The sequence below is a fragment of the Glycine soja genome, chromosome 3 (genome assembly GCF_004193775.1).
Source record: "Glycine soja cultivar W05 chromosome 3, ASM419377v2, whole genome shotgun sequence".
NCBI classification, from domain to species: Eukaryota; Viridiplantae; Streptophyta; class Magnoliopsida; order Fabales; family Fabaceae; genus Glycine; species Glycine soja.
In genome coordinates this window covers 40949363-40961500 of record NC_041004.1, presented here as the reverse complement: position 1 = coordinate 40961500, position 12138 = coordinate 40949363, and the positions used below count along the sequence as shown (strand labels likewise).

At 30.4% G+C, this 12138-nt stretch overlaps 1 protein-coding gene across 1 annotated transcript; it reads right to left on the bottom strand.

The window, feature by feature from the left end:
• Nucleotides 1–997: 997 nt before the first annotated feature.
• Nucleotides 998–1858, bottom strand: LOC114405282. Its single transcript, XM_028367884.1, has one exon. The coding sequence runs from the start codon at nt 1856–1858 to the stop codon at nt 998–1000; it is 861 nt and encodes a 286-aa protein (XP_028223685.1).
• Nucleotides 1859–12138: the final 10280 nt, after the last annotated feature.

The following is a 12138-nucleotide window of genomic DNA, read 5'->3' as shown; positions in this document are numbered from 1 at the left end:
ATTTTCTAATGAGTTTAAATAATTTAAAGTTAATTCTATCTAAATCAAATTTATACAATTTAAAACAAATGAGCAATCGTTGAAGTTAGGTAGTGTGCGCTCCCATTGCACATTTCAAGGCTCATTGCAGTATACTTTGTGAAGGAATTCTGGTACTAGCTGCTATTTATCCAATAAATTAGCGTTCTCTGTGCTTATTAAAAATAAATATTAGAAACAAGATGGGGCTCACGGCAGAGTCCTAAATAGTAAAGATACAGAGTTCCAATCCAAATTAACTTTCCACTTTGCACTTTCCACCCAGTTGGAAAGTTGGTCAGAGAATCCAACGATAATCTAAATAGTTAAAATTAAATTGAACAACGTTGGGATGAGTGTTATGCTGTTTTTGATGGCAGCTTTAAAAAATAACTTCAAAATCTTACTCCAAACAGTATCTGCGCATTCATTAGCGTAAATTAATTTAGAAACAAAGGCGAAATTATTAAGAAGAAAATTACGCCTAAACCCCATTTTCACCTTTTCTTTAATATTATTTTTGAGATTAATTAATGAACTCCGCGAAGTTCGATAAGTGAAAGAAACAAAAAAAGCAGCACATGAAAGCAAATTGCAGAAAGCAGCGAGTTCAGGTTCTTAACATGGTTGGCAGAGAAAAAAGAAATTCAGACTTCAGGCTTGTGTAATGTAATGACAAGAAATGCATTAACTACTGAGAGGACCGAAAACAAGTACCTGAACTCACTTCTATACTTTCCTCTTCCTTCGTTCTATTTACAATTACTACACGCTCACACCACCTTTTTATGTTACCAACGAGCCCCACCGATTAACGCGTACACTCCAGGTGTCAAAGACTCAAACATATTCAATTCAATTAAATAATTACATATAAGAAAATAAACAAATAAGACTATATTCAAATGAGTAGTAGTAGTAGGAAGGAAGGAAGCAAAATATGGAGATAAGATAATAATTAAAAATAATGGATTAATGATTAATCAAATTCCAACCTTCTTTTATTCAACAAATTCCTAGTATTATTTACCAGAGGGTCAAGAAGTCTGTGTCCGGTTCTCGCCGGTTCCGATTTGCACCTAGTGAGTACAGTAGGACGTGATGATGCAGACTCTGTTTCTGTTTCAACTTCCTCAACCTTTTCCGGTTCGGTGAGTGAAGCAATTTTTTCTCTGAGAAAACCTAATTCGGGTTCCGTTTGGGGTTCCTCGGAAGTGTGTTGTTGTTCCGTCGTGTTCGGAATTGGAAACTCCGTTTCTTGGTCCTTAACGGGAGAACTCCAGAACCTACTAGCCAAAGAGGAAGATCTGTACGGCGCGGATCTACAGCGAGTTAAAAGCAAAGCGTTTCTCGGGGGCGTGCTTGAATTGGAAGCAAAATCACTATCCTTATCGACATTCACTCTCTCATGGAACGGTAATTCTGATTCTTGGTCGTGAAAATTGCGCTCGGGCTCGGAGTGATGTTTGAGCGTGGTGGGCTTTCGGCGGAAGAAGCTGGGCCAGTTGGGCCAGAGGGGTTTGCAGCGGCAGGGGTGGTTGTTGGGGCTTCGGATCCAACAGCAGTAGCAGCGGCAGCGGCAGCGCGGGGGAGCTAAGTCACGTGTGGTGGTGGCGGCTTGTTTGACTCGGACCTGGCCCATGCACGTGACCTTGGGGGAAGAGGGTTCCTGGGTTTGGGTTTCGATGGCGGTGGTGTTTTTTTTCCTTACGAACATTGGGCTTGATTTGGACCTTCTGGTGCTTCTGCTGGCAGCATTGCTTCTGAGAAACCTCATGAGTGGGGGAGGGAACTTGTCTGTGCGACCCGGACTCGAAATGGGTTTGGCTGATAGCTTCATGGTTTGTGGAGAAGAAAGGAATTTGAGTGCTGCTACTACTCACTTGTTGTCAAACGCAAACCAGATTATGGGGTGTGTCTGGGGCAGCTTTGCTTTCTGCAAAATGCTTTTCCCATTTTTGTTTTTTTGCTGTGGACTTTTTAAATTATATTGCATCTTCGCACGGATGGCTGAATCCGCTTTACTGTCAAGATCTTTTTTTATATATTATTATTATTTCCAGGTCCTCAGCTTCTCTTTCTCCTTCCTCTTTTTTATTTTTTATATTTTAAATATTGTTTTAAACTGTAAAAAATATTATAAACGATACAAAATAATTTTATTTTGTAATTTTAAGAATGAAAAATAAAATAAACACATTTTATAAAAATTTAAATAAAAAAAGTTATAAACAAAAATGAAAAAAAAAATCCTAAACAAGAACAAAAATATATCTAAGTTTTTTCTTACATTTGTTATGTCAATGTTGTTTTCATACTCTTTATGCTATAATATAGCTTTAGTCATTAACTTTATTTCCTCTTTAAAAACATAATAATAATATTATTGAAACGTTACTTCATAAATGGTAACATTTTGTATCAGTATATGGGCAAAATTACATTATCATATGGCTATAACAACCAATCTTATTTAAGGCCTCCTCATCAATTTGAGCCAATCGTTGTCTTTTGATCTCCCTCAAAGCGTGCGTGTTACATTTGTGTTCCGAAAAATGAATTAAATATAAGATAAGCGGTTATTTTTATCTTTAGATGTGCAATTATATGATATAGAGGATGAATTTGTCATTACGCCACAATCTTTATTTATCAATATAGAAATATATTTATCATATAATATTTTGTTAATTTTTTTATCATCTCTAATTATCAATATAATGACATATTTGTTATATAATATTTTTTTAACTTTTTATCTTCCCACTCCCTAGAAATATGGGTAAATAGTCACTTTTATCCCTAAATGTGTAATTCGCTATTAAATGTATCTTTAAAGAATGAAAACACAAAATTTAGTCTTCGAAAGTGTAAAAAATATGAAAAATATATTTGGCTGTTAACTTTTGTTCATTACCTTTAATAAAATAGTTAAGATTCGAATAAATAAAATATGAGATATATTTATCTTTTAGGGTAATTTGAAAAAATTTGTAATGATTGATATTTATCTTGGATAATTTTTATTGTGACAGATAAATTATGATTGATAATCAATATTATCGTTATTATTATATTTGTTTTAAATTATGTTTGTCAATATATTTTTTAAAGTAGTTGTGTGTAATGTTATGTTTGTAGTGATAAAAAATGATAAAAATTTATCTTAAAATTATATTTTACCCTTAAGTGAAACGAAATTTTGGGTCTATCAAATCAAATTAGTCCAATAGAAACATATTGATATTTAGGTTCAATAAAAAATTAATGACATTTTCGTTCAATAATAGTAACTTATTAACATTTTTTGTCCAATGAAATGTACTAACATTTAGGTAAAAAAAATACTGACAATTTCCTTTAATAAAAAATATTGACATTTTCGTCTAACAAAAAATTATTGATATTTATGTCAAAAAATAATATTTTATTGGCATTTTTGTTCAATTTAGTCAACATGATCACATTGACATTCATTTCAATAAATTTGTCTTTTTATGTCATGTAAACTATTTTATTAATAGTGACATAAAAGTTAATGATCGAATATATTTATCGTACTTTTTACACTTTTAGAGACTAATTTTATATTTTTATCTTTCAAAAATACATTTATCAACGAATTACATGTTTAGGAAAAAAATGACTATTTATTCTTAAATATATTTCTTTTATTATGCAATTCAATTGTTTTACTGAACTTCATAACCAATGTCTGTTGCATGAGAACAAAACTGATGTTGGGGGTGTTAACTAAGGAGAGTATACGCAAGCATTATTATTGTCACTTTTAAAACATGTTTGGATTAATTTTTTTCTCTACTTTTGTGAACTGAACTTCTCAATACACATAAATATAATGTCTTTGTTGAGAGCAATCCTATAGACAATAGAGTTGAGATTGGATCAATCTTCAAAGTTGAGTTTGTAAGGAGACAAGAAAATAGTGACCTTTCATGGTTGCTCATAAGCTAGCACATGCATGCAACTATATATATAGTTTCTATTTTCTACAAAATAATCTTTTTTGTTTAGCTTGGTGCACACATATATTATGGCTCAATATATTTTAGTCAGTAAACATCTATATCTATATAGATATAAATATAAATATAAGTATATAGATATCAATTAACATATATTAGCATCTATTAAATATTAAAAAAATTAAGAACCATAATTCAAATTCTGTATAATATTTATGTTTATGGCGTGTGATAAAAAATACTACGTACATAGAACTAAATATATATTGATTTACCTATTTCTATTGAAATGAAAATAGTTTTTTCTAGTAATATAATGTATTATATTATTATTAACTCGTAATATACTTATATTAATAGATTTTTTTATTTTCAAATTAGATAAAATCATTATAAACAATAAAATTATTCCTCTTTCTTTTTCTGAATATCTAACGTAATTATGGGCATGTCACAATAACTCAAGATAATTTGTTAAATTGAAATTACTCCACCCCATTTGATAGCTAAGTAGATAATAGAAATCAATCTAAAATTAAATCATTAGTTATACGACATTTTTTATACTATATTGTATATTCACGATACCTGTTATCAGTCACCTTGTAAGACTTTAATTAAGCCGTTTTTATGATGATAAAATATTTTAAAACTACCCTTACGATTATGACCTGATATTAAAGATGCTAAAAAAGATTGCAGAGCATAAATTTTATGTGATTTTTTAAAACTTTAAAGCAAAGAAATAATTAGGGTTTGCTTAGTGGCATAGTGGTAAGAGGTCTAGGTAGCATAAACTAGATCATTAATTCTAATTTTAGTTTCTGCAAAAAAAAAGGAAGTTATAATTTGAGTACAACTTTTTTATACCAAAAAAATCATGATATATTTATCTCAGCATTTTAAATTAACCCCTAAAAAGCACTCTTAATTAGTTAGTTTATTGTTTTCTTTATGATTACTATTTGTCCTGTTACGATTACGATTACGAGGCAACTATTCTGGACTTGAGACACACGGTTTGCTTTGATAGGTGTAGATTGATGGATGAATATTATCTTGTAAAATACGTGCATTATGCAATGGGACAGTCGGGATCCAGGAAAAAAACTAGAAAGTTATAAGAAAGAAAGAAAGTAGTAAAAACAGAAGGAACAAGGCAAGTGTTTCAGACAATCCAGTCCACTCAGTCAATCAAAATAAATTTATTATTGGATTGCTTCTTATGCTTTTCATTTTTTAAACTTGTTTAATTTTGGAGAGCTATTACTCATGGACAGGGGTGTGAAAAAAATGGATTGAATCGTACTCTAACTTTGAATCTAAATCAAATTAATTTTTTTAACTAATTTAAAAATTTGAGTATACTATTTTATAAAATAAATTCCATAATTTTTTTTATAAAATCAGCTCGATTAATTAAATTGATTTTTATTTAAATATATTTTCATTTAAAAAATAGTTTAAAAATAAATTTAAAATTAATTCGACTCTTGTTTAAAATAAATTAGAAATTAATTTATTTTAATTTAATTTTAAACCAATTTTTAAATTGAATTGATTATTTGGATATAACCCTGAACAGATTAAAATACTTTAAAATTAATTTGATTTAATTTTTTTACCGAACTAATTTCTCTTACCCTAACGAACGAGAAAGCTCCTACACTAATCAGATTATCATCCAAGAAAAATTATAGACATGATGTTTCGTGCTCCCACCTCCTTCGTCAATCTCCCCGTATATAGGATGAATATGAATAGGGCCAGTTTCCAAGATTTTGTAGTAGGCAGCACAGTGAAATTCCTGTATGTATAATTTTTTTCTATTTACAAAATTTAAACTTTAAATTTTATTTAAAAAATCCAAACTCAGTACTTATAATATATATATATATATATATATTGTGTGATAATTTATTAGAGTACAAGAGAATATTTTAAAATTTAATTAATAATAATAAAGTTTAATTTTTGTGTATTAATAATGTAAAGAATTTTTATACTATCAATTAATTAGAATTCAGGGTAAATATGGTGTTTAAATAATTTTTATAAAAATTAATAAATTTATTATTTATCATAAATTTATATTTAATAATCATATAAAAATTCTTTACAATAATATACAGACAATTTTCTCACGAAAATATATATTTCTTATTCCCCTCACAAACCTTTAATAGTATGAAATATGGTGGAATGATATTGAATTATTGATAGAAAATCAATACTATCAAGTAAGGTGGAATGATATTTTCTCATGAAAATGCTAAATATTTTTATAAGTTAGAATTTCTTCAAAATAAATTGATTTTGGTATTGACTCTTGGATGCACGAGTGATTGACCTCACTTTAGTTTATTTATTAACCTTCTTAAATTTTAAAAAAATCCTGAATAATTTTTTTTAAAATGTGTAGCAATATCATATCAATTCGTTTGCAACAAGAAAAATATATTTTTTTTCACGGTGATTATTTTGTTTGCTATTGGACTATAGGTTGTACCATGTACGCCAAAAGAAAACAATGCCAGTGTGTTATGGACTCATGGAGTTGTTTGTTTAAGTTTTTTTTTTATATAATAAATAGTATATTTTTTTAATGTGTTTCTCTAAATATTTAAAAAAAAACACTTTTTTGAGAAGCAACTGTTATTTATTTATGAAAAAAAAATATTTTTTTTCTTAAAAAATTTAAATAAACTGGCCTTGTTCTCCAAAAAATAGTGTTTTTAGAAGTGAGAAGTTGACAAGTTGAAAGCCGAAGCCTTCTCAAACGCCATTTCCAACATCGTGGAACCATAGTTTGTCGTGATTTTCTTTTGTTCAAAACATGTCCTTTTCATGAAACACATCTTAAGAAAAATACTTATTCCGTACTTTAGTCCTGCTTCTATTCGGGCATTGCCTCTTCAGATTAAAATACATTCATCAGAACGTGAATGTCAAATGTTTTGCTAGCCCTGGGAAGACAACGAATAGCCATCTGCGGCATTTTTTAATCAAAACCACTTATCATTTAAGGAAAGGGGACAAAAGGGGTGGTGAAAAGTGCTTGCAAAAATTTGAACAAGCATCAGTGATTGGTTATGGGTTGCCATGAATTATTTTTTCTTATAAGAGAAAAAAAACGCAATCCTCTAATGCATGCTGGCCCCCAATACCATGTTCTCACGCCTTTCCGTGCTGTCTCTCACAACATAGTGAGTCAACCCACACTATGTTCAAGATTCCGTCAATAATTTCTTTACAATCCTATTCTTATGTGGATGCAATTTAGTTCACAGAACCACACAAAATGTGGATGCAATTTGGTGATTTCAGTGTTTATATCTCCCAACAAGAGAGCATAGAAAGTCAAAAGTATTTCAGTTTCAGCAGCCTCAGTTCCTTGTGCGACTCGTGAAGATAGCTTGTGAATCAAAAAGCAATGGCATTATTATGTTATGGCCCCCGAGACAAGAGCAAATCTGAGATCAGTCTATGGAAAATAGACGTTGAAATATGAAATCCTCAAAGATCAATTACAATATTCACATGTCCATACTGCAAAGTACATCACTACATGGGTTGCAACTTGCATGTATTAAAATTTAAAAATATGAATATGGGTCATCTTGAGATCTGCTACCTGTAGAATTAAATGATACATCTAACACAGTAACTTTATAAGCAGTTGTTCTATCAGATTTTAATTTTATCAACTTGCATGTGTTAGATGTATCATTTAATTTTGTGAATGTACTTTGTATGCTCATATACATCAACACTAGGTTCAGAATATATAGGTGTTTTCACATCACCAACTGATAGCAGTGACTTAGAGTCCAGAGTGTTACAGTCCCAATCGCTGGTTCCCTTGTGAGCCTCAGTTTCATGATCTGAGAACAATAACCGATATTAGAGATACAGTTTTTTTTGCTAATAAAGCATAGTAATGCAAAATGAATGAAATAAAGATGCAGTTTCAACCAAACAAAGCAATCATTATGAACCTTGCCCGAAACTGTGGATAGAGGGAGTTCGGAAAGGAGTGTGATGCAGTTCTTTAGTGCCTGGAGTTCAGCTTCCTTTTCTTGGAGTTTAGATTGAGCCACGTTAAGTTCAGATTCCAATTCCGCAATCTGGTTTTTCTGTTGTTCTATCAGCAATTGAGATCATGAGTAAAATCAGATATATGGTGTGGCTACAAATGGGACTATATGTCATATACTTGATCACAACATTCAGGCAGTAAGCAGATTTATAAATTTGATCAGAGAAGACAAGAATAAGAGAATTCTTGTTACAAACAGAGGACAAAGCTAGCTATGCTAAACTACACTAATGATTACCTTCATAATTATTCCTTCCTTCTTATTTCATCACTGTCATATTTATAATGATTTCAACAAAAGATAATATATAACATTCCAAATGGCCATAACAGAAAGGAAAATATCCTAATAACAACCGAATGAGATGAAGTTTGTTATAACAAAAAGATATTTTGGGGCAATAACAGAATTAGTGGAGTTAGTGGTGGAATATCCTAAAACGGGTGCCCATGCTGTTTTGTTAGAAAATAAAATAAAAGAAAGAAAATAAATACGAAGAAGATGCACAGTCTTGAATTAAATAACAAAATAACAGTAACGAAATAAATTTAATTGACAACACATGAAATTAGGGAAAGAAAGATATAGCCTGGGTTGAAGCGCATAAACGCTATCCTTAGAGAGAAAACGCTCCCACGGGTAAGAAATTCTTTGATTGCGCTCCTCTCCCAAGATACGACAACCCGTTGATTCCGATCGTGTGCAGCGAAAGGATTCCTTATGAACACCAATGCTCTTACTCTCAAGAAATAAATTATTTTATAAGAGAAGAAATATAAAATTTTGAAAGAAAGGAATGAGACGGTAGCTCTGTTAGTATTCTCTCCCTAGAGAGGAAGAAAGATATATATTGGAAAATATGTCGTTAGATAACAACTTAGAGGTATCAAAACAACCTTAACAAATTATTGACTCATTAAAACAAAATCTTAAGAAAATCTAAAATAAATATTTTATTTTATAAAATAGAATTAATATAATTAATATATATTTATAAATTTTAAATTAAAACACAAATATTTATCAACATGTTTATCCTACACTTCAGTCATTGCTATCAATTCTGCTGCACAAAAACAAATCTAGGAAGACAAACCACCAATTATCTAAAGAAAATAGAATATTCTACATGCAACTTGAGTTTAGACTAAAGTATATTAAGTTATAAACAACTTGAATGCCCACTTTGGAAACAATAGAAATAAATAGGAATATGGGATGATACTAATTGAATTGTCACGCCTCAAAAAGAAAAGGCCAAAATAGTATTAAAAAATGCGATAACTGAAGAAAAAAAGATGAAAATTTTCTCGTACAAACAAAAGAGAAGATACTCATGAAGTTCATCTCGTCTAATTTAGGCCTTATTTCTTCATGGAAATTAGTGTCTACAGGATGCCCAAGAAGCTTTTGGAGTTGATCAAACTCAAGTTCTGCTTCCAGTTGATCCATTTCCAGTACCAGCGGATCCGAGTCTTCTGTAAGAGCACTAGTTTCACATTCACCATTATCATTTACTGGGAGATTCCAAAATTTGACATTATTGTCTCTGAGTTCACTCTTCGTCTGCTTGAGCATTATTTCATCTTCCCTGCCACTCATTTTGCAACACTCCATACCAATATTGCCAACATAATCCAAAACTTGATGAGCACGTGATGATTTTCTTATGATGAGCTCAGATTTTAGTTCCTCAACGGTTTTTGCCATTTTGTCCATGGTGTTATTGTTGGGAAACTCGAACATTCTCGCTTTGTGAAGTTAAGATAGACACTTAGTAATTAAAGGTAGTAATGAAAACACACGATTATAATTCTTCAATATGAAGATTTTTCCACTATAAAAAAATAATAGTAGGGTTATAAAGATGTATTTACAAAATTGACTCACAATTTTTTATGGGGGTAGTAACAAACTGACACCTTGACAACAATTTTTTCCTCGAGGACATCTCGGATCCAATGATACCTTATGTCAATGTGGAGGAGAGTAAACATCGAATAGATTTACATCGATGGACCACGAGTCACCATAGAAAGGAACTTGACACCACACTTTAACCCAAAATCTTAAAGCTCAGATTTATAGGTCTTTCTCACTTATATGGTGCTCCACTTTTACATTTTTACCCGACGTAAGACTTCATCTCATACTTGTAACCCAACACTTGATTAGTTCATTCATCTCAACTTTTCCGGCCATCATACACATCATTCCAAATCTAACTCCCGAATCAAATAAGGCGCTATCTGAAAAAATATATATGATGTTAAAATTTATTTTTTGCAAAGAACAAGGAAAATTCAACTTAACAGAAGTCCTTATCTTGAGGTTGAATTATGTTATAGACTAGAAGACATATTATGTTTGAAGCAAATTACTAATTTAGCTGTCATGTTGTTATGTAAAATGATACATTATCACATGGTGCGGATTGCAGAATCTACAGTTCCTTTGACTAGTATAGTCAAAAGAACAGTGAAAAATTTAAAATGAAGTAGCACAAAATTATACACTGAAAATTAATAACATTGTGACTTAAAACACTGAAAACTGCGCAGTTTAAGTCCATTAAGCACTGCCTTCCAGATATCCTTAAGCGAAGCCATTTGCAAGATCATTAATGATTAAACACGTGAGGTATAGCATCTTAAACATTTTATAAACATCAAATAATAACAATTACAGAATAATTGGATCAATCCCATAAATTGTTGCTAATTGAAAATTAAAATAACCAAATTAATTTTTTATTTGACTAAATCAGGTTTTAAGTTTAATTTTTTAAACTGATTTAATTCAATCCAAACTAATTTTTTCTACATATATATAATATATTTTTTCGTAAAATTAGCATATTATTATACTTTTATAAGTATATATTTATAAAATTACAAGATTTCTTTTTTCTTTTTATGGTTTTATTCTCTAGATTATATTTTATTATTTTAATGTATTTATACTTTTTTTTTTAGATTTTTGATAAATTAAAAATGTGTTACTGTCATTTAAATTATATCTTAATATAGAATTGAAATATTTTCCTTCTTTCAAAAATCTGATCCAATTCACACATATATCCAAACAATCCAATTTCTCTCCATTTCTATCTAGCACAAAATTGTTATCCATAAGATTCATTAGTTCCATACGTTATTTTGCACCAGCAATGTGTCAAATATGATATATTTGCTACAAAGGTTACTAACCATTTGAAAGCAATCTTGTTTCAAATTTGAAGTTGAGAAGGGGAGAAAAACTGTTAACCTTTGAGAGGAAACGATTAAATGTTTATTTGATTCCTACATACGTTCTTATGAGTACATGTTGGGCCTTGTTGTTATTGTATTTCTTACTTGAGTGAGTGTTATATGTAAAAAATATTTGTAAGGGATGGGAAAAAGAGAATATTTGTAAGAACAGAAGACAAGTAAGTATAAGTGTGGCCTTTGGAAGAACAGAATGCAGTATTCCCAGGTATATTCTTGATGGGTTTTCTCCTCTTGAAAGATAAAGATGCAGTTTTGCCAGGTATATTCTTGACGGTGGCGAAACACGTGGATCCTACTGCTACAACAGGCCACATTGAGAGTGAGACAAAGCAATGATGATGCAAACAGAACTACCAAATCAAATCAAAATGTGCATTCAGACAAGAAGAAGCTAAATCTCATGAGATTACTTCCTGCTGATTCTATCTTGGAGAGGAAGGCATGGTAATTTTTATCGTGTAATTCCTTTTTATCGGGTCATCTCGGTCTTTCATTTTTTTTCTTCTTTGTTTCATTTTTCACAAATCAGATGAAAACTAATTTTGTAATCTAAAATTTAGATTATAGGAACTAATTTCCATAATATATTTAGTTGTACTAGGTTACACTTTTCTAAAATTATATTTAAAAATGGAAAGAGTATGTTTTATCAAAAGAGTTAAAAAGAAAAAGAATAAAACTAGCACAAGTATGAAGAGGAAAAGGGAAATGTGGTAGCCACTCCTTGGAGGGTTGAAGGGAGCTATGCAAGGCCCAAATATA

What these genes read in the sequence shown, in the direction of transcription:
- LOC114405282 (XM_028367884.1), bottom strand. Translation starts at nt 1,858, where the DNA reads ATGAAGCTATCAGCCAAACCCATTTCGAGTCCGGGTCGCACAGACAAG.